This window comes from Pipistrellus kuhlii, unplaced genomic scaffold, assembly GCF_014108245.1.
Source record: "Pipistrellus kuhlii isolate mPipKuh1 unplaced genomic scaffold, mPipKuh1.p scaffold_m20_p_2, whole genome shotgun sequence".
Lineage (NCBI taxonomy): Eukaryota > Metazoa > Chordata > Mammalia > Chiroptera > Vespertilionidae > Pipistrellus > Pipistrellus kuhlii.
In genome coordinates, this window is record NW_023425515.1 from 168,332,245 (window position 1) to 168,356,870 (window position 24,626).

At 55.0% G+C, this 24,626-nt stretch overlaps 1 protein-coding gene across 5 annotated transcripts in view; it reads left to right on the forward strand.

The window, feature by feature from the left end:
• Nucleotides 1-24,626, forward strand: part of SZT2 (SZT2 subunit of KICSTOR complex) — a 50,270-nt gene that overhangs the window by 19,045 nt on the left and 6,599 nt on the right. For 3 of the 5 annotated variants that reach the window (XM_036446987.2, XM_036446991.2, XM_036446994.2), the window contains exons 10-65: nucleotides 228-462; nucleotides 649-778; nucleotides 1,693-1,835; nucleotides 2,039-2,191; nucleotides 2,325-2,439; nucleotides 2,620-2,837; nucleotides 2,937-3,152; nucleotides 3,547-3,625; nucleotides 3,824-3,918; nucleotides 4,187-4,355; nucleotides 4,509-4,623; nucleotides 4,724-4,837; nucleotides 5,048-5,218; nucleotides 5,382-5,476; nucleotides 5,705-5,828; nucleotides 5,933-6,097; nucleotides 6,191-6,395; nucleotides 6,663-6,778; nucleotides 6,891-7,137; nucleotides 7,627-7,768; nucleotides 7,910-8,002; nucleotides 8,402-8,480; nucleotides 8,587-8,880; nucleotides 9,039-9,180; nucleotides 9,580-9,687; nucleotides 9,774-9,837; nucleotides 10,050-10,235; nucleotides 10,576-10,743; nucleotides 10,831-10,915; nucleotides 11,055-11,126; nucleotides 11,291-11,492; nucleotides 12,420-12,519; nucleotides 13,443-13,572; nucleotides 15,646-15,798; nucleotides 15,882-15,984; nucleotides 16,074-16,179; nucleotides 16,266-16,377; nucleotides 17,009-17,127; nucleotides 17,236-17,400; nucleotides 17,663-17,747; nucleotides 17,901-18,065; nucleotides 18,153-18,320; nucleotides 18,937-19,070; nucleotides 19,491-19,657; nucleotides 19,773-19,870; nucleotides 19,978-20,110; nucleotides 20,230-20,360; nucleotides 20,488-20,588; nucleotides 20,667-20,843; nucleotides 21,035-21,302; nucleotides 21,405-21,484; nucleotides 21,570-21,695; nucleotides 21,817-22,016; nucleotides 23,813-23,900; nucleotides 24,131-24,211; nucleotides 24,294-24,368. In XM_036446987.2, the coding sequence (XP_036302880.1) occupies nucleotides 228-462; nucleotides 649-778; nucleotides 1,693-1,835; nucleotides 2,039-2,191; nucleotides 2,325-2,439; nucleotides 2,620-2,837; nucleotides 2,937-3,152; nucleotides 3,547-3,625; nucleotides 3,824-3,918; nucleotides 4,187-4,355; nucleotides 4,509-4,623; nucleotides 4,724-4,837; nucleotides 5,048-5,218; nucleotides 5,382-5,476; nucleotides 5,705-5,828; nucleotides 5,933-6,097; nucleotides 6,191-6,395; nucleotides 6,663-6,778; nucleotides 6,891-7,137; nucleotides 7,627-7,768; nucleotides 7,910-8,002; nucleotides 8,402-8,480; nucleotides 8,587-8,880; nucleotides 9,039-9,180; nucleotides 9,580-9,687; nucleotides 9,774-9,837; nucleotides 10,050-10,235; nucleotides 10,576-10,743; nucleotides 10,831-10,915; nucleotides 11,055-11,126; nucleotides 11,291-11,492; nucleotides 12,420-12,519; nucleotides 13,443-13,572; nucleotides 15,646-15,798; nucleotides 15,882-15,984; nucleotides 16,074-16,179; nucleotides 16,266-16,377; nucleotides 17,009-17,127; nucleotides 17,236-17,400; nucleotides 17,663-17,747; nucleotides 17,901-18,065; nucleotides 18,153-18,320; nucleotides 18,937-19,070; nucleotides 19,491-19,657; nucleotides 19,773-19,870; nucleotides 19,978-20,110; nucleotides 20,230-20,360; nucleotides 20,488-20,588; nucleotides 20,667-20,843; nucleotides 21,035-21,302; nucleotides 21,405-21,484; nucleotides 21,570-21,695; nucleotides 21,817-22,016; nucleotides 23,813-23,900; nucleotides 24,131-24,211; nucleotides 24,294-24,368 (7,805 nt within the window). Of the gene's footprint in view, nucleotides 1-227; nucleotides 463-648; nucleotides 779-1,692; nucleotides 1,836-2,038; nucleotides 2,192-2,324; nucleotides 2,440-2,619; nucleotides 2,838-2,936; nucleotides 3,153-3,546; nucleotides 3,626-3,823; nucleotides 3,919-4,186; nucleotides 4,356-4,508; nucleotides 4,624-4,723; nucleotides 4,838-5,047; nucleotides 5,219-5,381; nucleotides 5,477-5,704; nucleotides 5,829-5,932; nucleotides 6,098-6,190; nucleotides 6,396-6,662; nucleotides 6,779-6,890; nucleotides 7,138-7,626; nucleotides 7,769-7,909; nucleotides 8,003-8,401; nucleotides 8,481-8,586; nucleotides 8,881-9,038; nucleotides 9,181-9,579; nucleotides 9,688-9,773; nucleotides 9,838-10,049; nucleotides 10,236-10,575; nucleotides 10,744-10,830; nucleotides 10,916-11,054; nucleotides 11,127-11,290; nucleotides 11,493-12,419; nucleotides 12,520-13,442; nucleotides 13,573-15,645; nucleotides 15,799-15,881; nucleotides 15,985-16,073; nucleotides 16,180-16,265; nucleotides 16,378-17,008; nucleotides 17,128-17,235; nucleotides 17,401-17,662; nucleotides 17,748-17,900; nucleotides 18,066-18,152; nucleotides 18,321-18,936; nucleotides 19,071-19,490; nucleotides 19,658-19,769; nucleotides 19,871-19,977; nucleotides 20,111-20,229; nucleotides 20,361-20,487; nucleotides 20,589-20,666; nucleotides 20,844-21,034; nucleotides 21,303-21,404; nucleotides 21,485-21,569; nucleotides 21,696-21,816; nucleotides 22,017-23,812; nucleotides 23,901-24,130; nucleotides 24,212-24,293; nucleotides 24,369-24,626 lie in introns of all 5 variants that reach the window. The other 2 variants (XM_036446988.2, XM_036446989.2) reach the window with 2 other exon arrangements.

Sequence of the window (24,626 nt, forward strand, 5' to 3'; positions counted from 1 at the left end):
TTTGCCTCAGGCGAGTCACCTGAGCGTGGTGTGATAGCCTGGATCTGGTTCTGTTTCAGATTACTGCAGGGTTTTGTTTGTGTCAGTTGGCAGGCCGTGGGGCCTGAAATGATGGAACCGGGCTTGGAACCTTTGTCCAGGCAAGAGTTCCGTGAGGTAGTGGGGAGTTTCAGACAGGAAGCAGTCCCGGCCCGGCGTCCTAACTAGCCCTCTTGCTTCCCCGGCAGGGGGGTCCCAGCTGGAGGTGAAGCTGGTGCTCCTGTGGAAACACAACATGCGCATTGAGTATGTGGCCGTGGCGCCCTGGCCCCTGGAGCCTGAGGGCCCTCGAGGAACGCGGGTGGAGGTCACAATGGAAGGTGGCTATGACATTTTACACGATGTGTCCTGTGCGCTGCGGCAACCCATTCGCTCGCTGTATCGCACCCACGTTATTCGGCGGTTCTGGAACACGCTGCAGAGGTGAGTGAGGTCATTGCACCGTGAGTGACGCCCTATCCGCTGCCTGGAGGGGAAGGTGTGTGAACTTGAGGGGTGACAAGAGACACCCTGAGCACCAGGCTTGTGTCCAGGGTCCCCTGCCCCTAGGGGCTCCCCTCTGTACCCACCGGAGTCACTTGTGGCTCAGGATTGGCCCTTGTCCTGCAGCATTAACCAGACGGACCAGATGCTGGCCCACCTCCAGTCCTTCTCCTCAGTCCCAGAACACTTCACGCTTCCGGACAGCACCAAGAGCGGAGTGCCACTCTTCTACATCCCTCCTGGCTCCACCACCCCGGTGAGTGCCTCTGATCTCATTACCCCCATGTTGTGCCCACCCGCTCAAGTCCGAGGCACCCAAACCCAAACCGGTTAAACTAGAAAACGATTCTTCCTCCTTTCAAGCCCCTGGGGAAGGAGAAGGAGCTGTAGAGAGAGGCTGGCTGCCTAGGTGGTGGTGTGCCAGCGACTGCGAGCCCTCTTGCCCCCCTCCATCTGGCATGCTCTGGCCTCCCCCTGCCACCGTCACCCATTTCCCACCATTAACAACTACCATCACTGTGCACTTTCTGAAGACCACACCTTCTTTGTCCTGTGCTTTCCTCACACTCGGCCCCTGGGTGTCAGCCTGACATGGCCAGGCCAGGAGGCTTGTGCTAGTGAGCAATTGCTTCATCTCAAGTCCTGCCAACACTCAGTAGCTTTGCCGAAACCGGTTTGGCTCAGTGGATTGAGCATCGGTCTGCGGACTGAAAGGTCCCAGGTTCGATTCTGGTCAAGGGCATGTACATTGGTTGTGGGCACATCCCCAGTAGGGGGTGTGCAGGAGGCAGCTGTTCGATGTTTCTCTCTCATCGATGTTTCTAACTCTCTATCCTTCCTCTCTGTAAAAAAAAATCAATTAAAAATATATTTTAAAAAAACACACACAAAAAAAAAACCACTCAGTAGCTTTGCTGTAGAGTCGGTGAGAGAAGCGTGGCAGGACTCATCCTTTGCCTGAAATTAGCTTTAAAAGGCTCCATAGGCTGAACCTGGGCTCATTCATCCTAATCTGGCTTTCACATTAGAGGCAGTTTTTACATCCAGCCCAGGCTGGGTTGTGATTTCCCTTAGCCTTAAACCACTGCTATCTCTGACCCTCTGAACTCCATGGTTCTGGGCACTGGTTTTCTGTGAATACTCATGTAGGGCTGTCCTTCCCACCCCCAGGTGCTCTCCCTTCAACACAGCGGGACCGACTCATCCCATGCGCAGTTTGCTGCCTACTGGAAGCCAGTGCTGTCCATGGATGCAAATTCCTGGCAGCGTTGGCTGCATATGCATCGCCTAGTGTTAATCCTGGAGCATGACACGTAAGTGTACTCTTAGGACCGTAGCTGGGATGGAGGAGCGGGGTGAGGAAATAGGGAAGATGGGGAAGGGGAGCCGCAGATGAGCCCTTATCAACCGAGGCCAAGAAAAACTGTGGCCTTTTCTTGCTGCTCATTAGCCCCCATATACTCAAATAGGTCCTAGAGCTGGGGGGTCTGACCTCAATGCTGACTTCTCTCCCCAGACCAATCCCCAAGCATTTGCACACCCCGGGCAGCAACGGGCGCTACAGCACTGTCCAGTGCAGGATCTCACACTCCTCGCTGACCTCTCTGCTTCGGGACTGGAGCAGCTTCGTGCTAGTTGAGGGCTATTCCTACGTGAAGCTGCTCTCCAGGTGGGAAAAGTGATGTCCCTCCCCTGCCATCTTAACTCGTGTCTCTTCCTCTAACCCCAGACTACATCCTACTTCCTCCTAAACACATTTACAGCCAACCTAGGGCTGCTCACTGACTCCCATTTCTCCCCAGTGCCCCAGACCAGCCCCCCTCCTCCTTCTACATGGTCCGCATCATTTCCAAGGCCCCATGCATGGTTCTTCGCTTGGGTTTTCCCATCGGCACACCAGCACAGGCCAGGCACAAGGTGAGCTGGGCCCACGGAGCCTGGTGTGTAGACTGGCTCCTTCTCCCCAAACCCACAGGGCCGGGGTGTAGAGAGAGGAACCCCCAGATTAAGTAAGGTTCTCTCACCTTGTCTGTGGGCCCCTTCTACCAGATTTGTAGGATTTGGGAGTAGGAGAATTTAATTGCATTTTTTTCTCAGATTGTGTCAGGCTTGCAGGAAGAGATCCTACGGCTGCGTTTCCCCCACCGAGTGCAAAGTAAGGAACCAACACCCAAGGTGAAACGAAAAGGGCTGGGGGGCGTAGGTGGGGGCAACTCTCCCTCCAAGTCCTCCCCCTTGCTGGGGCCGCAGCAGGCCCTCTCTGACCGGCCCTGCCTCGTGGTCCTGCATAAGCCACTGGACAAACTACTTATCAGGTTGGTACCGAGGGTGGGGTTGGGGCCGGAATACATGGGAAGGCTGTGGCTTAGCTGGGTATATGCAGCAATCGACTGAGAGTTGCCCCTTCTTCCCAGGTATGAGAAGCTGCCCCTGGACTACCGGGCACCCTTCTTGCTGACACTGGAGCCACCGGGCCCCCTGCCCTTGGTGTCAGGCCGCTCAGCCTCTTCCAGCCTAGCATCGCTGTCCCGCTACCTCTACCATCAGCGCTGGCTCTGGAGCGTCCCGTCAGGACTGGCCCCCGCACTGCCACTCAGTGCCATTGCCCAGCTCCTCTCCATCCTCACTGAGTATGTCACCTGAACCTGCCAGACAACTGGGGCAAGGGAGAGAGCCAGTGTAGACTCTGGGTTAGGACACTGGCAGAAAGTCTACACCAGACACTGCCCATCTCTAAGCCTCATAATAGCTGCCTCTGCTGTTGTGCAAAGTATCCAGCACAGAGCAGAGCTTGCTACTGTCCTCCCTTCTCCCTCTCGCCTCCACTCTTCTTAGTTAGGCCTCTGGTCCTAATGGGACTTGTTACATTAGAAGGACCACTAGTGTCAGAAAGGCCACCCGCACTGAAGTCTACCTAGTTGGCTGCTGGAAAATGGGTGCATAAGTGGCATGGGGTCAGGATATATGTTCTGACTGTGTCTCCCCATCTCATCTCGTCCTGCCCCCACCTTTATGGGGCTTCAGAGTCCGACTCTCTGAAGGGTTCCACTTCGCCTGCAGCGGGGAAGGAATCATCAACATGGTGCTGGAGCTTCCCATTCAGGTTGGTGCTGCCCTCATCACACCTCCCACCAAGGCTTATCAGCATCCCAGCGGCCCTGACCTCTGAGCTGAGTTGGGACTGCTGGACCGGACCTGAGGCCAGTCCGGGACTAAAGTTCTGAGGGACAGAGCTGGGTGGGTCCAGAGCTCTGTCTTGGCTGGGGTTTACCCCAGGATCTCCCATCCTATCTACCCTCAGAACGAGCCTCCGGGGCAGGCTGCAGTGCAAGAGAGGCACACATGTGTTGTCCAGTACATCCTCTTTCCCCCACACTCCACCTCCACCAAGGACAGGTGAGACCTGGCCCCTCAGAGGGTTACCTCTCTCCATATTCCTCCTCCCTTCTGTACCATGAAGTTCTGCCTCCCATACCTGAGGGAGTTGGGGCAGAGGGTGCTGTTTTAGATGCTTCGTCAGGCAGGTGCAGGTCTGGTAAGACCACATGTCACTTGTGTCTGCCCTGTGTTTCCCCCACCTTCCTGCCCTCCGTAGACTGACTCCAGCCATGGGGTTGTGGTTGGACTCTCCTCAGTCACAGGCTAAGGCCCCTTCCTCCTCTAGTTTCTCAACAGATGATGACAACGATGTGGAGGTGGAGGCCCTGGAGGGAGACTCAGAGCTCAATCTGGTCACTGAGGTGTGGGTGGAGCCTCAGTGTGGGCGAGTGGGACCTGGCCCTGATTGCTGGAAGCATCTCCAGGACTTGACATACTCTGAGATCCCGAGAGCTGTGAGTGACCTCAGCAATACCCTTATAGGTGGGGCTTTGTAATCCCTCTGAATCTCTGTTCTGAGTGGCTGACTGTGGGCTTCCTTGGGAGCTGGAGGCCCAGGTCTCTGGGACTATCGGGGCTTGCCCTGACCTCTGTTATTCCTCCCCCAGCTCCACCCTCGGGATGCTGCCTGCATAGGCTCGATGCTGAGCTTTGAATACCTGATACAGCTGTGCCAGAGCAAGGAATGGGGTCCCCTGCCCCCAGAGCCGAAGGTCTCTGATGGTAGGTAGGGAAGGGGCTCCTGAGAGGAGTGAGTAGAATGAAGGCAGCAACAGACAGAAAATCTGGTCTCAGTGTGGGTCTTGTCTTTCCTCCCTCTTAGGATTGGACCAGCAAGGAGACGCCTATATCCATGAAATACCTTTCCATTTCGATCTAATGGGACTGTTGCCTCAGTGTCAACAGCTCCAGATGTTCTTCCTTTTGCTTTCTAGAGGTGGGTGAACTTTGTCCCACTCACCCACACCTAGGGCTAGCAAGCGTGGGTGAATTGGAGCATAGAGAGCAGATGAGTCTGCAAACCAGCAGATCAGTAGTGGGGCCAGAGGAGGCTTGGGAACTGCAGGAGGGGTGTGCTGGTTGGGGCTGAGCCAGGGTACTGGGCAGCAGGAGGCTCTTGGTGCTGAGTGGAGTGTGTGTCGGGCAGAGCCAGAGGGCATTCCTCTCGCCGAGGGGCCTTGTCCCGCCAACGACTTGGTGCTGTGCCTGCTGCACAGCTGCCTGGGGCAGGAGCTGAGTGACCGGGAGATCCCGCTGAGCGCCGCTGACCAGGCAGCCTTCTTGAGAGAGGTGCTGCAGCGGACCCGCTACAGTCCAGGCAAGCTCCTCACCTCTTTCCAAATATGACTGTGGCCCCTCCCCCTTCCCGCCATCCCACAGGGTGGTTTCTGTCTTTGGGTTTTAGCCTCCCTCTTCTCACCTGAGAGCCTTGCCTCTCTGATGGCATTGCCTTCTTCCGCTCATCTCTATCCTCATTGTAGGTCCAGAGGGGCCACCAGTGGGGGCCCATGGGATCCTGAAGGATCAGCCAGCCGGCAGCACCCAGACAACTGGAGACTTGGTGCTTCCCGCCATGGTCAGCACTGGTTCACATCCTTGAGCCCTTTTCATTCTGACCTCCTTCCGTCACCACATACTCATCCCCCACTTTCCATCACTGGGGACACAAGACACCTCCTGCCGATGACAGGATGTTCATTCAACTTTGTTCTGGATCTTGCAAGCTGTACCCTCCAGGGTGGAGGCAGGAAGAGGGGTTGTTTGCTCCCTTGTAGATTGCTCTAATTTTGTGTCTCTCTCACAGAATGTAGGCCCTCCGGAAACGCTCAAGCCTCTCATCTCGGCCCAGGCCCCTCAGTGGCGCTGCTATGCAAGGCTTGTGACCCCCCAACATGTATTTCTGACGTTCCTCCCAGCTACCTTCTCAGGTACCAACCACTGACCTTCCTCACTGGCCCCTCAGATACAGACCCTGAGCTCCATCACTGGGCCACCAGGCGGCTCTGACTGATGCCTCTCTTTTACTTCTCAGATGTCCAGCATCTGGCCACCTATGGCCTAGAGGGACCCTCTCAAGAAGAGACAAAGCCCAAGTTCGGGGATTGGGGCGGGGCCTCCAGCCTGAAAGTTCTGGGAGGGCCTGGGGTCAGGGCTCCAAAGGCCCAGGTCCCTGTCCTCAGTGTCACCCCGGCCTATGGTAAGGCTGCTGCCTCTTAAGTCAGTTACTAAGCAGGAGCAGAAATGGGAACAGATAGAGAGCTTGGAGATCATGTGATACCTCTTCCCACAGACAACGCCCCGAATCCAGGAGAGCTGAGCCCACCTTTCCATCGGGACTTCCAGGCTTACCCTGGGCGTCAGGCTCCACAGACAGAGGGTGCAGAGGGGCCCCGGGCCCGATGTCCTGTCTTCATCTATAGCTGTGCCCTGGAAGCGCTGAGGGAGCAAATGGTTGGCATGCAGCCCCCTCAGGCGCCCCGAGACCTCATCTTTCAGTGAGTGCCCTCCACGTTGACCTAGGTTCTCCCCCAGCTCGGGCTCGGGTACACACTCAGGTCTGGACAGACAGGTTGATGGTCAGTGGCAGGAGCTCAGCCGCTTAGCCATGTCCTGCCAGCTCCTTGCTGGGCTTCCTTGAACTTGAGGGCCGTGAATCCATTTGGTGGGGACCTGTGGATAATCCACTGAAATGTGGGTGGACAGTGAGTCTGAAGTGTCTCTTAGAGAAGTCGGCCAAGCTCCCGCTTCCCTCTCATTCTCAGGACTCAGTTTCTCGACCAGACCTCCCCTTCCTCAGCCTGGATGGAGCCCAGATACAAGGAGGCAGCCAACCATTGTGCCTTATTGCAGGAGCATGCGCAGCGATGTTACGTCCGTGGTGAGCAGGAGGCCACGGAAGGGAGCATCAGGGAGGAGACTGGAGGATTACAGGGACTGGGTCTGGGAGGCGGTTCCAGAGCCTGACCCTCCGGGCCCTCCCGCTCCATCAGGGCTGTTCCGGAGCTTGCAGCACGCACAGACTGTGACCTCCCAGGACTTGCTGATGGCAGTGGACGCCTGTGAGGAACTCCTACAGGAAATAGACATCACCCCTTTTCTGCTCGCTCTCTGTGGACACGCTCGGAGTTTGCCTCACGCACCCCCGAGCCCTGGTCCTCTCAGCCCTGGTCCCTTCAGCAGCAGCATCGAGGAGGGCCCTGAGCCTCGGGAACGAGCTGTCCTGGCTTCTGAGTCCAGGTTAGGATTGCCCTGAAATAACGTAGAAGGGGGCACACAAAGTCCCAATAAACCGGGACCTTTTGATCCCAGGGAATGGCCGAGCAAGGTAGCACCCAAGCACCCAAATGAGAGGCAGTAGTACTTTGTTGCTGGCTCCCTGCCTCCTGCCCAGACTCCTTTCTCCCATTTGGCTTGGGGAGCATCTCCCCTTTGGCTCTCCTGTCTCCTCTTGGTGTGGAGTATTGAGCTGGGTTGGGGGAGGGAGTTGCCAGTTGCTATCAGTGAAAGTAGAAGCTGTCCCAAGAACATTCATGTAATAGCTATGATCCCCATGAACTACTTTGAGTTTCAGAGGGGCAAAAACTGTATTGTGCCCACGGCTGAGTCCCCAGCTCACCCTTCCTAGAGACAGAGACAGACAGATGTGTGCTGCTCCCAGTTGTGTGCAGGCTTCTCCAGGAGATGGTTTTTAAAATTTTAATACCCCCCATCCCCCCAACCACTCAGCATAGAGACCGAGGACCTAAGTGAGCCTGAGTTTCAGAGCACCCGTGCGCCTGGCAATCCAGACCCTGGCCTGGAGATCTCTCTGACAGACGTCTGCCAGCTCAGAGGGGAGGCGCATGATGTCCTGCACAGCCTCATCCAGGTGAGGGCGGAGGAGCAGAGTCCTGCCTGTGCAGGGGGTTAATGTTCTATCCTGGGTTGAGGGTGTAGGTGTCTGTTGTACGGCAGGGGTTGTGTTCTGAGGGATGGCTGGCATTCTAGCCTCCTTCTAACCCCCAAACAGGAGAAGTTCCTGGAGATCAGTGGTCTCCACTTCCGCACAGTGCCCTCCAATCCCCACTACTTCTTCTACTGCCCTCCATCCAGCAGGCGAGAGGTGAGTAAGCTTTCTCCTTTACCTTTCTCATGCTCCCTACCTGTAGCCCCAAGAGGTTCTCTTGGCCCGCTGAGATTCTCTTTTAAAAAAAAATTTTTTTTATTGATTTTTCTAGAGAGAGGAAGTGAGTAGAGCGGGATAGAAACATCAGTGATGAGAGAGAATCATTGATTGGCTGCCTCCTGCATGCCCCCTATTGGGGATCAAGCCCACAATCCTGGCATATGCTCTGACCAGAATGAAACCAGTGACCTCTTGGTTCTTGGGTCAGTGCTCAACACTGAGCCACACAAGCCGAGCCCATTCAGATCCTCTTGACTCTTGGTTCCCTTAGTCCTGGTTATGGCTCTTGCTCTGCCTTGGATCAAGCTGATTTTTTTTTTTTTTTTCCCCCACCAGGATGAGGGCCCCCGGGACACAATAGACAGAAAAGTCAGTGACCTGGAGTTTTCAGAGGCTGAACTCATGGGAGAAGAAGGTGTGTGGGGAAGTGGCTCAAGGTGGGGAAGGCTGCTTCAAGCCAGGATTCCCCAGGGACCTTCACAGCCAGCCTTTCCTATTGACCATGAGACATGCATCTCTAGGAGACACATCTGCCTGCTGTGTGGTCACCGAGAGCGACCCAGAGCTGGAGGTAGAATACTGCGAGAGCCGGGAGCCAGACCTGGGGCCTTCTGGGCTAGACTCCACCTCGCTGTCAGATGCAGACACCGTGAACCCTGATGAAGACTCCTTCAGTATCCTTGGGGGCGACTCCCCCACTGGGCCCGAGAGCCTTGTGCATGACCTGCCACCGCTCTTCCTGCACCTCACGTGCTCCGTGCGGCTGCGTGGACAGCACAGCTCAGTACCCGTGTGCAGCCTGCCCACCTGCCTGGGTGAGATGGGGGTGCCCAGGGGAGGGCCACGGGTCCCAGCATAGCCTGCCTGCCTGCTTGGGGAGAGTTTTTGGCTATAACTCTTTAGCACTGAGAACTGGGAATCTATGCTTGTCCTAGGGTTCTCAGCAACTCCTAACTTTTCCCCCTTCTCCCAGGCCAGGTGCTTTCCAGTCTGGAGGGCCCCCCAATTGGGGGGCGAGTACCCCTGAGGGACCTCAGTGTCACTTTGGATGTCTTTGTGCTGACCTTGCCGCTGGAAGTAGAGCTCCCCCCGACCTCGGACCCTCAGCACCACCGGTGTGGCAGCATGTTTGGTGGGGGGACTTGGGCCTTGGGGGAGGGGGGCCATTAAGAAATCTAGGGACACTTGAAATATTTTAAGGTAGGAGTGCTGGCCGAAGCCGGTTTGGCTCAGTGGAAAGAGCGTCTGCCTGCGGACTGAGGGGTCCCAGGTTCGATTCCGGTCAGGGCCCTGTGCCTTGGTTGTGGGCGCGTCCCCAGTGGGGGGTGTGCAGGAGGCAACTGATCGGTGTTTCTCTCTCATCGATGTTTCTAACTCTCTATCCCTCTACCTTCCTCTCTGTAAAGAATCAATAAAATATATTTTTAGAAAGAAAGAAAGAGAGAAGAGTGCTTTGAGGAGGTCTTGGGAGGATATTAGTTGCTGACCTTTGACCTTTGCTCCTACTTGTTCAGGTCAACATCTGAGAGCAGTACTTCATTCCCACGGTCTCCAGGGCAACCATCATCTTTAAGATCGGATGATGGCCTGGGGCCCCCACTGCCACCCCCAGAAGAAGATAGGTATTGCTCTTTTTCCTTCAAGAGTCCCTTGCTCCCCTTTAGTTTTATTTTCTGGAAACTAGTGTCTAACCCTTTCTTCCAATTAGGCACCCCGGACTATCCAATTTGGCCACACCCCACAGATTGGCTATTGAGACCACTATGAGTGAGGTGAGTCCTAAGGGACAGCCCCTCAACACTGACTGATACCCGTTCCATCATATCAGTGGGTAAGGCACCCCCGTACCCTGGGATTGAAGTGAGAACCTCCTCAGTCTGTGAGGCAGAGGGTCTTCTCGTATCTTCTCGTCTGGGAATGAGGTGATGCCCAGTCAGCAAGGGGGGTGCCCTTTGCCACTTCCTGTGTTGTCCTCTTCCTCTAGATCCGCTGGTTGCTGGAGGATGAGATGGTGGGGGCACTCCGAAGAGGGGGGATCCCCCAGAGCCCTGCCCTGCACCGAGCGGCTGCCCACATCCACAGCTCCCCCGGACGCTCCACTTGCCTTCGCCAGACTCTGCCACTGAGTTTTGTGTTTGGACCAGAGCGCTCCCTCACACAGTTCAAGGAGGTACATTGTCCTTGCGTCCTCCCTGGACTCCAGATGCAGCACTGGAAAGCCTCCTCTTGGTTCAAGCCCATTGAATCACCCGTCTGCCCTCCTCCTCACCACATTGTCTGTCCACCTCTACCCCATGCCTGGCAGCCCAGGTGGGAAGAGACCTAGCCCTCAACCTTGCCACTGGCCCACTGGACTTGAAGCGAGTCATTGAGCCTTTCCTACCACAGCGGTGGGGATGCTAGTGGCCGCTCCACGCGGCAGTTGTGAGGGTCTAGTAAGGAAGGGCGGGGTGCCATGAACAAGCAGGGCTACTCCTGCCTAAACTGTAACGGCGGCTCCTGTTCCTCAGGAGTTCCGCCGCCTCCACCTTCCTGGTCATGTTCTTCTTGAGGACCCTGGCAGTGGCTTCTTCTTTGTGGCAGCCGGCCAGCAGCCAGGTGGGTCCCATGGGGTGCCCCCCTCTGTGGCCTGGGCTTGGCACAGCCATGAGGACAAGGCTGACGACAACGAAGCCGAGGTGAGTCTCTCCCGGGCTGACCTGGGAATGGCAGGGGTGGTGGTGGGTGAGTGGGGCCTGGACTCAGTCCTGACTTCCTCCCCTCAGGCCCTGATAGCCAACCAGGTCCCTGGCTCCCCAGAGGATTCCGAGGCACCCTCCCTCATCAGTCTGCCCAACCTGCCACAGAGAGGTGAGAAAAGACGTGGGCAGCTCGGCCTGAGGCCAGGACGCAGGGCATGTACATCCCTGGACCTGTTTCCATTTTTGGAAGATGGTCGCAGGTGCGATTGAGAAGGGGCTTTAGGCCTTTCTTTTTCTTCTCTTCCCAGGGAGCCAGCCTGGGCCCAGCCAGGGACTGAGCCTCATGTCCAGTCAGGGCAGTGTGGACTCAGACCACCTCGGTAAGCGGGGCTGAGGGAAGGACTCTCGGCTAATAGGGCTGCACAGCAGAAGGTGGGGAGTGGGACGTCAGAGGGAACTAACCTAGAGGAGCCATTGAGCCCGATGTACTTGGAAGCTCAGATGAGCCTAAGGATGGGGTTGAACTAGAGCGCATTTGACACAGGTTATGATGGTGGCAGCAGTGGCTCTGACAGTGAGGGTCCCAACGAGACCCCGAGTGAGAAGGCTCCCTTCACATTGCGGACCGCACCGGGGCCAGCCCCTCCACAGCCTTCGCTCTCAAGCCTCCCTGGGCCCTGCCTGCCTGACTTCTGGCTCATTGTCCGGATACTGCAGGACCGCGTGGAAGTGTATGCACATGCCCGGTAAGGAGGAGCCGGGGCCACACCCTGACTCTCGTGGTAGCCTCTTCTGCCTGGTCCCACTTCACCCTTCTTGAAAGTTATTAAAGGGTAAGACAGGGGACTGAGCGTTTGGGTAGGGATCTGAGGTTTATTCTGAGGTTGGGGGCTCCTGACCACTTCCCACAGCCAATAGCAAAGCATGTCACTCGGCTTTCCTAAAGGAGTTGAAAAGCTTCTGCCCTCCTCCTCACCACATTGTCTGATGGAGATTTTGGCTCCTCGCTGAGCATTCAGAGCATCTACAGTTCATCGCAGCTTCAGACATTAATCTATGAAAATAAGAAATAATAGACAACAATTAACAAGTGCTTACTAAGTGGCAGGCACTGTTTAAGCTTATTTAATCTATAGAACATCCCTACAAAGTATTATTACCCTTATATTATTACTGTAAATGAAGAAACTCGAGCACAGAAAGGTTAAGTATTTCCTAAGGTCACAGTTAGTAAGTGGCAGAGCCAGGATTCACACCTAGGCCTCTGGTTAAACCCTCCTCTCATCACAGGAGTGGGGGTGAGAGAAGGGAAGGCCATCATTCAGATAAAGTGTTCCTAACTAACCAGGGGACAAGTGTTCCTAAGTGGAGTCCATGCTCAGAACCCTGAGCCCAGTGACTTAGATACCGTCTCTGACCTGCCAGTGATGAAAGGGGAGCCTCATGGCAGAAGCCTCGGTGTGGCACCCATATGGAGCCTGGTGAGGCAGGTGTGGAGCCTTGGCTTCCAGAATTGCCACTGAGATTTCCATCCTTCCCATTTCCCATCATGTTTACTTTCCTTTGTTCAACCTACTTCCTCTTAATGGTTCCTCTTGGCCCAGCTCCCATGACCTTTCCCCACAATTTCCTCCCCACTGCAATTCTGTGTCTGATCCACCCCTCCTTCCTAGGAGCCTGATTCGGGAAGATGGGGGGCCAGGCACCGAGTGCCGCCACCTACAGCAGCTCTTGGTGAGGCGAGTTGGGGAGATCTGCAGGGAGGTCAACCAGGTAAGGGCAGCCAGGGACAGGGCTCTCCAGGTATGGTCACAGCCCCGAAGAAAAAGAATTCCCAGGACCTTGACTTTCAGAGGCTGCTGATCTATCTTGGATGTTTTCTTTGATACCTCCTCATTTATTAGGATGCCCCCCTCCCCAAACTCCCCACAAACTAGGGAACCCTCCCTACCCCATCCCCAGTACTGTGGGTTCCTCTCATCCCTCCAGGGACTATGAGATGTTCCTACTCATTGCCCTGTGCTGGCATTAGGGATATAATGGTGAACAAGAGGGAACGCCTGACTCTCTGGGCTTGTGTTGAGTGGGGGAGATAGACATTGAACAACTAAAACACACAAATTATTTTCATTACAATTGTGAAGACTTCTACAGAGGAAAAGTAGAGACCATTATAAAATCATATAACTGGATCTGACCCTCTAAAGTAGGGGTGTCGAACTCAATCAGAGAAGGGGCCAAAATCTAAAATCCAGCCTAAATCGTGGGCCGAATGGTTTACTGAACAGTCATAAACTGTCATTGTGATGGAAACACAGCGGAGTGCAGTGATGACAGCGCGGTGCGGGCCACATTGCAAGGCCTGGCGGGACGGATTTGGCCCGCGGGCCTTGTGTTTGACACATGTGCTCTAAAGTGTCAAGGAAAGCTTCTTGGAACTGATTTTTAAGCTGAGACCTAAAGGATGATGAACACAATGAGGAGGGACAAGTATTCCTGACTGGGGACCAATGCTGGAGCCCAGTGACTTAGATACCATCCCTGACCTGCCAGTGATCGCTGATGCTCTTTTTCACCTCTGACCCCCTCACCCCTGAGATAATGGGCATTCTCTCTGGCCTCTGATCACCTCTCAGCACCACCACCAGCTTATGAGGGAATATTCCAGTTCCTTGATACCTTGCTCCTTCTCCTAGCGGCTGCTTCTTCAGGACCTCCATGACAGTCACGTGTGTAACTCTCTCCTGGTGGCCGAGAGCGAAGAAGATCTGTGGCGCAGCGAGACCCCCTTCCACTCCCGACAGCGGGCACCCCTGCCCAGTGATGGTGAGGTTCCACCCGGGACCTTCCTTTCCTTTATCAGACTGGTGAGAAGCCGAGGGCAGAGTCCCCATTGGTGGCAAGTAATACAGTGAGAGCCAGGAGGGGAGGACACAAAAGGATCACTAGACTTGGCTATTTCAAGTTCATCAGAGACTCCAGTAGAAGTACTTTCAGTGGAATACAAACTAGAGGAAATTGAAAAGTGAAAGGATGTTAGGTCGAGCAGAGAATAACTAATCTTTCAAGTGGCTTGGGAGTGAAGGGAGAGATGAAATAGATGTGGCAGGAACTAGCGGAAATGGAGGTCAAGGCAGCAATTTTAAACTAAGGGAGAGACTTGCGCACACTTATACTCCAAGGCAAAAGCCAGGAGAGGGGGGAAAGGTTGAAGAATACTGGAGAGAAGGGGGTCATTGAAGGGGCACTGGCCGTCACCTGTCTTTCTAAGGGCCTGGTCCTGTCTTGTTTCCCAAAGTGATGGTCTTCCTCCTGCAGGGTAATAGACTGGGCAGGGGTGGGTGTGGGGGACAAGCAGGCCAGGTGACAGGTGGGAGAAGGCCAGCAGAGTGGAGCCTGAGACCCGGTAGGAGGGCTTTCTGATTGGCTGTCCCTCCAACCAGGCAGGCACAGGACCCCTTGGGGATTTCTGGTCATGGTTAAGAAACATGGTAATCTACTCGAGATGGTAATTGAGGTCTCCACACTTCTGCTCCCTTCTTTTATTCCTGATGACCTCTCACCCCAACTCAGAGCAGTGATTTTTCATCTGGTGTGCCACAAGAATTTTTAAAGCATGCAATACCTAAAAGATATTTATCCAGAGAGGGGCACTAACCTCTTCTCCCTTAAATTGCCAAATTAAAAAATGACAATAGTCAACGCAACAATAGCTGTCCAGTGTGAATGAGTCAAAACTATACCTTTTTTTTTCTTTCTTTCTTTCTTTCTTTCTTTCTTTCTTTCTTTCTTTTCTTTTTTTCTTTTTTCTTTTTTCTTTTTTCTTTTTTTCTATTCGGTCAGGTCGACAAAAAATATATTTTTTGATATGCTGCAGAATTTTAATAATTAGTTTATGTGTGCCATGAGATGAAATGCCATTCCTTTGTAGTTCTCCCTTCTGGTTTAAAAGTAAAATCAGACCACTCCTTATTTTTAACATTCTCAGCAAGTCTGTAGACGAATCTTCCTGACAGCTCCGGAGAGTGCATCTCAGCACATCCCGGGACGTGTTCCACATCAAAGCAGAATTCCTGTAATTAGTGGGCTTCCCGGGGTTTTGGCGGCATCTTCTGCAAATTGAGCATGAGCGAGGACAGCCCTGCACTGTTACTTCACAATGACTTCCAGCTGCCTGAGATGTAAGAGCAGGCAGGCGCCAGACAGAGCCCTTCCTCAGTTTAGTCTCTCCGTGTGGTGCTGCTGAAACCCTTAGCAACCAGCATTCCGTTCCAGACTGTGCAGCCTCCTGGGTTTTCTGTAACTGCTCACATCTGACAGCAGCTTCTCTGGGAAACCAAATTGCCACCATTGGGCTACTGGAAGGTTCCACGTCAACCTGGAAAGGGTCAGACAAGGCATTGGCTGTGACTATGGACTCTTGCACACTGTCACACTGCCCTTTGGATTCTTTGGGGTAGCTATCCTCCAAACCACAGGACACAGCTTTCCCACTCTGGGGAGGGTGTTTATCAGTAGGCTTTGTTTTGTTTTAGTGGGGTTATTGTATAACTCCCAATGAGTACACAGATGGGGTGCATATTGCATGATGATGTATATGTGACAGGGTCAGGGTGTTGTGGCATTAACTTCAGGATTTTCTCGTGCTTTGCCTCTCCTGACACCTCTTCTTGGCTCCTTTTCCACATCTCTCTAAGATAATTCTGAAAACCTTTGTGCTGTGATCTGTCTTCCTAAGAGCATGGTCCTGCCTTATTACCCAGAGTGACCATCTTTGCCCTGCAGAGTAATAAACAAGGCTGAGGAGCCTGGGAAATGGGAATAAGTTCACAGGTGAGAAGTCTGTGAAAGCAGAGGGCTGTGTGCTATTTCTGACCCATGTCTCCGTTCCCCCATCAGATTATGCTGCTGATGAGAGCTGTGCACCCCGAGGATACCTGGCAGCCACAATGCAGTTTGTCCCTGGCCATTTCTCCTGTGACGTCGTGTGGGGCACCGTGATTCGAGTCCATTCGCGCCTCAAAATGGGGCCCAGCATGGGGGTCTCTCGTGGTATATGATGGCATGAGCGGGCAGGTGGAGTGTGTAGGGGGATCAGGAGAAGGGAGTTCCCTGAGCCCCCGTCACTCCTACAGCCATCCAGGCCCTGCGCTCCGTGCTCAACGCCTTCTCCGTGGTGAACCGGAAGAATATGTTTGTCTACCAGGAGCGAGCAACCAAGGCTGTGTATTATCTTCGGTACGTGAGCCCTGCAGAGACGGGGTAAAGCGTGGTGCCTGGCTGGGGCAGGAGGAGGTTTGTCCAAAGTCCTTGCCGCTCTTTCCCAGGCTCCTGGAGACGTCCTGCAGTGAGCGGCCATCGGAAGGCGATGCCACGCCCCCCTCCCTGGCTCTGTCCCGAAGCCAGGAGCCCATCTACTCTGAGGAAGCCTCGGCATGTATCCCCTTCACTCCCTGAGGCCCTGCTCTCCATCAGTCTTTGCTCTCTGGGCCCGGGCCCTGACCAGAGTTTTCCTACAGGGTCCTCGTTCTCCCCTCGACTTGGCTTCCAGCCGCAGTGCAGACGCTGCTCGTCCTGTGGGCCAGGTGGACAGACATATCCAGTTGCTGGTGCATGGTGTAGGGCAGGCTGGTAAGGACAGCAGGGCGAGGGTAGGAAGTGGCCAGATGAGCTTCCAGGATTCTCTGGGACTTCTCTTGGAGCCTTCCTACTCCAGCTCATGCTATGCTCTGGGTTTCCCTTGCGTAGGAGCTGGGTGGGAAAGGACAGACTGCTGTGATATTTAGGGGCCAGGACCTAGAGCTGATTGAAATGCAGTTTGGGGAGGAGGGTCATTAAAGTTGGCATCAGGTATCTGTCCTGCGTAACTGTGGGTTGATCGTGGCCTCACTGGCTGGATACCAGGGGCGAATTGGGGGTGAAGGTGATTGGTTCAATTTGAGATCTGTTGAGCCTGAGGTGTCTGTTAGGCAAATGGATTTTCCAGCGAATGTTTATGGCCCAATGAATGTGTGTACTAGGTCTAGGACTAAGATTGTTATATATGGGTAGATAATGTTACTATTCCCATTTTATGGCTAAAGACCCTGAGGCTTTGAGAGGTAAAACTCACTTGTCCAGAGTCACACAGCTTGGCAGAACTAAAACATAGTGCTGGCTGCCTCTGGTGTATGGGAGAAAGTTTGAGTCTGGGGTTAAGGGCTGGTTTGGGGTAGCTGGATCCTCCACAAGGTCTCCACCTTCCCACCACGGCTCTATCAAGGTCCCGAGATCACAGATGAGCTGGTGCGGGTTCTGCGTCGGCGCCTGGATGAGGCCACTCTGGACGTCATCACAGTCATGCTTGTTCGGAACTGCAAGCTGACACCAGCTGATGTAGAGGTCAGCTCCTCCCCAGAATCCAACATCCTCCATGGCAGCCGCAGATGCAGGACAGTCTCAGCCAGAACCTGCTCATCCAGCTCTGACTGCCCTTCCCACTCTCTGCAGTTCATCCAGCCCCCTGGAAGTCTCCCCTCGGAGGTGTTGCATCTGGCCCTGCCCGCCTCCTGCAGGCCCTGGCTTCCGGCCGTGGCCTGGTACCTGCGGCAAAACCTGCTTATCTTCCTGCACTCTCCCAAGTACACAGACAGCAATGGCTGGAACCACTTCCAGGTGAGGTTTCACACACCTCATTCAACACCCACATGTGCCCAAGTACCCCCCATGCACACACACACCCTTACTGTATAACTGTTATACAGATGCCCCATTGTATCTTGGCCCATGGACCTGTGTACACCCCTCCCCCCACATACACCTTTATTATCTACCTGTGCCTTCCCGTGCTTCCCATTCCCCACTGTGGACACCCTTCCCTGATGGCTTTCGGCCATTTGCCTAATCTTACTTAGTTTTTTGGCTGTTCTTTCTCCAGCATCCGCTCCCACCCCAGGGCAGCCTCCCCGACTTGGACATTTACTTGTATAACAAGCCTGGTGGACAGGGCACTGGTGACAAAGGTACAGAGCATGGCACTACCAGGTGTGGGAAAGCCTTTCCTGGGGTGGCTGAGAGGGCCTTTCCCAGCCTTGGAGCTAAGGGGGGTTTGGAGAGGTGAGGCAAGGGGATCTGGAAGTCCCAGCCCTGAGTTTTTCCTGTGGATTTCTACCTAGGAGTTGCCTGCATCACGCTAACCTTTGTGGATGAGGGAGGGGCCCCCATCTCACTGGCATCATGGCCCCCCTCTTCCCCGGGGCCCCCAGATCTACTGCAAGAGGAGGAATTTGAGCAGCTGGTCACCGTCACTCGCTGCCCAGTCCTGCCGGACAGTTCTTCAGGTGGGGCAGCTTGGTCAGAGGCGGGGTGTTCAGTTAATGCTGTAGGAATTGGAGGCGCCCTTACGTGACCCTCATTCTTTCCTCCAGCTCACAGTGGAGCCCCACGGCTTCGACTAGATGTGTGGGAAAAGGGGAACATCAGTATCGTGCAGCTGGAAGAGAAGCTCCGAGGAGCAGCTCGCCAGGCCTTGGCTGATGCTGTCATGGAGCTGCAGCTGCTGCCAGCCTCCCTGTGCACAGAGGACATGTCCCCAGGTATGTGGGGGTGAGAGCCTCACTGGTCCAGGCAAGATGGTGGTTCAGGTGAGGGTGCACAGGTGGGATTCTGGAAGACGTCACAGAGGCCCCATCTGAAATACTCATTCTTAATTGTCCCTTACCTTCCCTGCGTCAGCTAGTCCCTGGCAGAAATGTGCCTAGGCTTGCCGAAACCGGTTTGGCTCAGTGGATAGAGCATCGGTCTGCGGACTGAAAGGTCCCAGGTTCGATTCCGGTCAAGGGCATGTATCTGAGTTGCGGGCACATCCCCAGTAGGGGGTGTGCAAGAGGCAGCTGGTCGATGTTTCTCTCTCATCAACGTTTCTAGCTCTCTATATCTCTCCCTTCCTCTCTGTAAAAAATCAATAAAATATATTTTAAAAAATTTTTTTTTTAAAAAAGAAGAAATGTGCCCAGGCTTAGGGTCACCCGCTTAGAGTGGGGAATGTCTGCAACTCACTTCACACCAAATCTGCAGCCACGCTCAATTGCATATGCTGTCACTCTCTAACCTACAGAGAAGGTGTCAAGTCGCTGTCATACCCTGGGGCTAGGTTGTCTGGAATGGGGATTGATGGTCAGTGACAAAATCTGTATTGTCTGGTGTCCACAGGAAGTCTCAGGAGTGGGTCCTTGGAAACCAAGAGCCCTGCAGGCCGAGCTAGCACCTTTCCCCCTGGGCCTGCCCCTGGCGAGCCTGTGACTCCCCCCAGCAGAGCTGGCCGCCGTAGCTTCTGGGATATGCTGGTAAGGGGGGAATGGGAGGAAGTAATGAAGTTGGCATCTACTTCTCACCTGCCTCCTGGCTCCACCTGCACTCCCCTGCAGGCCTGGCCTCACGTCTCCGGTTATAGAAAACTGCTCTGTCCCTTGGGTAGGAGCTTGCAGAATGTAGCAAGTTCTCACTGACAGAGAGAGCTTCAGCTAAGTAAGGGTCCTCACGTCCACTTTTCTTACCCTGTCCTCACCACCTGCAGGGTAAGAGGGCTTTTCCAGTGACACAGCTGGGTGGAAAGTTGAGTAGCTTGTGCAAGGTGGCTTAGTCAGCCTGCAGTGAGGCCAGGGCCCGAGCCCGAACCTCCACATCCTCCAGGCTCTTGTTACCCTTCCAGCCTCTACCCTGTTCCCCTTCCCAGTAGCCCTGCTCATCCACTGCATTGCCTCCAGAATAAAACAGAATCTGGGGACTTGGGTTCTCCCAAAACAACTGATGACATTGTCCTGGATCGGCCAGAAGACACTCGGGGCCGGAGGCGTCACAAAACTGAAAATGTTCGGACTCCAGGTGGCACTGAGCGGGCATCGGGCCCGGATTCTGGAGCCCAGAGACAACGGTGTGTGTGTGTGACGTGTCAGGGAGGGTGTGGTGTGAAATCATAGTTGATAATGGATTTATAGAAACACATATCAAGTATCGGTGTGCAGTTCTTACTCCTGCTGTGTCTTCAGACGCCGGACCACGCAGCTGGAGGAGGGCGAGGTGGGGACCCTGCAGCCTGTGTTCGCTCGGGTCACTCAGCGCTGGATGGAGTTCATGGTTCAGACTGGTGAGACCCCAGCCCCTCCCCTCCTCAGCCTATCCGCCTCCCCCCACCCCCCACCCTCACCCCATACACACACACACCCCAACCAGGACTCCTTTGCCCGGATCCAGGTTGCACCTCAGTGTCCAAGAGCTCCACCCACATGGTGTCCCGGTTCCTCCTTTCGTCCATCTTGTCTGAGTTCACCACTCTGGTCACCTCAATGGCTGGAGACACCAGTGTCCGCATCTTTGAGCAGCTTTTGTGAGTTTGGGGTCTCACAGAGGCTGAGCTAGGGGAGCTGGGGGCCTAGGCTCAGGAGGCGATGGCCGGAGGTGAGGCCATGGGTGGTCTGCCTTCTGAGCATCCCTCCCTCCCAGCAGGACTTCAGAGCCAGACGTCTTCACTCCTTGTTCCCTTGGACAACTGGGCCCAACCCCACGCCCGACAGCTGAGCGACACCTGCTGCTGCTGGGAAGGAACTTCTCGCAGTGGAGGAGACCAACCCAGCAGGGTGAGGGCACGGCCTAGGGGAGCCGGGTTTGCAGTGACTGAAGATGGTCTCTGACCTCGCGGGGGACAGGATGGGACTGAGGGGACCTGCCTCCAGGACCCCATTACGACCCTCCCCCACCCCGTAGCTCCCAAAGCCTTGCAGCGCTTCGAGCCCGGAAGTGACGGCAGCTCCGGACGAAATGCTCCCCGGCAGAGGTTCTTGCTCCTGGAGGTCGTGGATAAGAAGGTAGATGTGGGGTCAGGGGCTGGGTGTGGGAAGAGGTTCTGTGATCTCGCTGACCCTGACTGTGACCCCTGACTTCAGCTGCAGCTGCTGACTTACAACTGGGCCCCAGACCTGGGCGCAGCATTGGGCCGAGCGCTGGTGCGCCTTGTGCAGTGGCAGAACGCCCGCGCCCACCTCACCTTCTGCCTCCTCAGCCAGAAGCTTGGCCTCTTCCATCACTACGGCCAGCTGGACTTCCCCGTGCGGGATGAAAAGGTGCTGCGCCCCGGCTCCCTCCTCCAGTTCTGGCCCCTAAGGGTTTGAAGGAAGTACTGGCTCGGACCAGGGGAAGGGGACAGACTAAAAGTAGAGGGAGTGGGGAAGGAGACACAGAGAGGAGGCCAGGGCAGGAGAGAAGGTCTGAGGACAGAAGCCACGCCCCCATTGTGAGGCTCCATCTTTCTCAGGAGCCAAACCCATTCCTTCTGCCGACCGTGGAAGCAGAGGCCCTCATCCGGAGCGCAGGCCCCCCTCTGAGCCGTGAGCAAGGCCGGCTGAGTGGGTCCTCTCGGGGCGGGGGCCCCCTGCCCCTGGACACGTTCCCCTTCGATGAGGCCCTGAGGGACATCACAGCCGCCCGCCCCAGCTCCTCACTTGGCCCTGTGCCCAGGCCCCCTGACCCCGTCACCTACCACGGACAACAGTTCCTGGAGATCAAGATGGCAGAGCGCAGAGGTGAGGGCTCTGGGTGGACAGTGGGTAGGGACAGACTGTGGAGTCTGGGAGGGAGAGGGGCGGCAGGTCCTGGTGGCCACTACTGATGCTTCCCAACCCCAGAGCTGGAGCGGCAGATGAAGATGGAGAACCTGTTTGTAACCTGGCAGCAGCGCTCCACTCCCGCCAGCATGCCCATCAGTGTGAGTGGCCCGACCCCCATCCTGCAGGAGCGTCTGTGACCCTTCCCTGGCCACCACTCCAGTGTTCACGGCCCCATTTCCGCAGGCCGGGGAGCTGGAGACCCTGAAGCAGTCCTCCCGCCTGGTGCATTACTGTGCAACGGCCCTGCTCTTCGACCCGGCTGCCTGGCTGCATGGGCCACCGGAGACCTGTGGGCCCCCCGAGGGACAGGTGAGGCTCAAGACTCCTGGATTCCTCCGCCGGGATCTCCCTTTACCCCACAGTCACTCCGTTCCCCCACCCCCTGGTGGTCGACAGTGGGTAGAGCCTTCCTTAATTCCCCCTCCCACAGCGGCGCCTTCGCCCTGAGTCCGGGCCTGGGAGCCGAGAGGCCCCCGCAAGCTGTGAGGCCTTGGACGTGTCCCCGCCGGGTGCCCGGGAGGAACCGTGGCTGAAGGAGCTGAGCCTGGCTTTCCTGCAGCAGTATGTGCAGTATCTGCAGAGCATGGGCTTCGCACTGGTGCCGCTGCGGCCCCCCTCACCTGCCCGAAGGTGAGCCCATCTCTCCTTCCTTGTCCTCCGCTTCCTCCCCTCCCTTCCTCTACTGCATGTGAGGCTCCACCTGCCCTTCCTGTCTTCACAGAGGTCCCGCAAGGACAGTTCAGGCCTTATGCCTGTTCACCCCACTAGGCCAGCACACACAAACACGCACACGAGGACCTTGGACACTTCCATGCAGCCCTCATTCACATCCTTAAACTTCATAGAGCTGTACATTCTCACAGAGCTTGTGCCCAGGTACATCTCATGTGCTTACATGCTGGTGTACAGCCATGCACATGGATCTGGTACACGTTCCTAAGCCTCTGGACCTGGGTCTTATAATGATTGCTGTCCTGATAACCTCACTCCTCTCCTGAGATTTTACATGGTTTGTGTCCCAGTAAGTCCCTTACTCACCCACGGTAGCTGTTTTTCTCACCAGGAACCCCTGCACGGGGCCTGCTTGCACACTGCACTCTGGCCTGTTCTTGGTCATGTTCATTCACTGGCTACTAGAGTCTTAGAAAGTCAGCAGCTCGCCGAAGCCGGTTTGGCTCAGTGGTAGAGCATCGGTCTGCGGACTGAAAGGTCCCAGGTTCAATTCTGGACAAGGGCATGTACATTGGTTGCGGGCACATCCCCGGTAGGGCGTGTGCAAGAAGCAGCTGGTCGATGTTTCTCTCTCATTGACGTTTCTAACTCTCTATCTCTCTCCCTTCCTCTCTGTAAAAAATCAATAAAATATATTTTTAAAAAAAAAAAAGTCACCAGCTCCTCTGTTACCACCTTCCTTCTCCCCTGAGCTCAGTGACAAGTTCACAACCACCTCTTCCTCTGTGTCTAATCTCTGTTGCCCTGCTCTGTGCTCTTCTCAACATCTGACCATCCAGATTCTGTGTTCCCACCCCTTCCCAGTGGCTGATGGGAAAGTATCTGTTCATGTTACAGTTACTTTCATATCTCCAAATTTGTGAGTATATTTCTTCCCTCCTCTTACTTCAAGTTTGATGCACTTTCAAGTTAATAAATATAATTGTATCCTTAATCAGGATCCCACCATGGGCCAGAAAGCCAGTTCCAACTCCTTAGTGTTTGTAACCAGCTCTCCGCCTCCCAGGCTGCCCCTCTTTTCCCGGCCTTAGGAAGAGGGGACCCGCCCCTCATTGCTCAGTGACAGCCGGAGGAGTAGCTGCTCAGCTTGCTGCCCTTGGCCAGGTCCCAGCTGTAGGAGCTTCTCTGAGACACTTCTTTGCTTACTTTCTTGAATTTATCAAAAATCTGAATACTCTTTAAAACAAAAGATACACTAGCTTGAAAAAATGTTTCTAGAGCAAAATGTAAAGTCAGGCCTTTCTTTGTCACCAGACTTAAAGTACACCAGTTACTAGCTGGTCTTGTCCCTATTTCTTAAGGATGAAATGGGGCATTTCTCCTTGAATTTTCCTAATGAAATCTTAGACATACAGCCCCCGGCCCCCTCCCGCCTCCCCTGCGGCCCCCAGTAAACAGATCCCCGTGCCCTCATGGGTGTCTCCCCACATTCTCAGCAAGCCTCTCTGGCCTCATCCTCTCACTGGTAGAGAAAGGCCTGGCATCCTTCTCTGCACTGAGCACTGCTCACTTCCCTTAAAGCAGCCGTTACTGAGGGAGCCTTGCCACTTCCTCCCCGTGGTGCCCCGAGCAGGCCCTCTCTGGGCTGTCTCCCCTCCTACAGACAATTCCACGTAAAATGGATTGGGTCAGATAGCTGTCATCCTTCACCCCACTGGCTGCTGCATCTTCGTGTCCCTCTTCCTTTGCTGCAGCACCAGCCGGCCGCGGGCCATGGCCATCCTTGGAACAGAGGGCCGGAGTTCCTTCTCCTCCAAAAGCAAGAGTGATGGGAGCCCCAAGGTAACGTGTCGTCACATATCTTCCCTGATAGTGGAATCAGTGCCCCAGACGCCAGTGTCACTAGCCTGAATCATTTCCCAAGGCCAGAGCTCAGTGACCCTGGGTGGTGGCTTAGGTTATTGATCCCAGCCTGACACCATTAACGTCACCGCCCCAGAGACTTTCTCCCTGCTGATCTGCGGCCAGTGAACCACTCCTGCCCCCAAAGCCATCTTTTTTCCTTTCTTCAGAGCACTGGCTCTCCAGTCACCACCTACCACCTCCAGCGGGCACTGCCCGGAGGCATCATCCTCATGGAGCTGGCTTTCCAGGTGAGGAGGGGGAGCACTGAGTGAGGAGAGCCTGACTCACCTGTCCCTTACCCTCCTGACCTCACCTTCACCCTCTCTCTAGGGCTGTTACTTCTGTGTCAAACAGTTTGCCCTGGAGTGTTCCCGAATCCCCATGGGCCAAGCTGTCAATTCTCAGGTATGTGGTGGGGGTGGGAATATGGCGTCTCAAGTATAGTCCATGGTATGCTGTAGCCAATATGAATAATGCATGAGCAGTCTGGCTGAGGGGTGACCTGGTGTTGTGCACTGGCTAGGTGAGTGGTCCTTCTGGTGACTGGACCATCGACCAGCTTCACTCTGCAGGTGGTCCAGCATTGTATTCAGCTGTAACAAGAGGGCAGAAGGCATTCCAGCACAGTGGCTGATCTAGCTGTGGTCATTGGGCACTGACAGC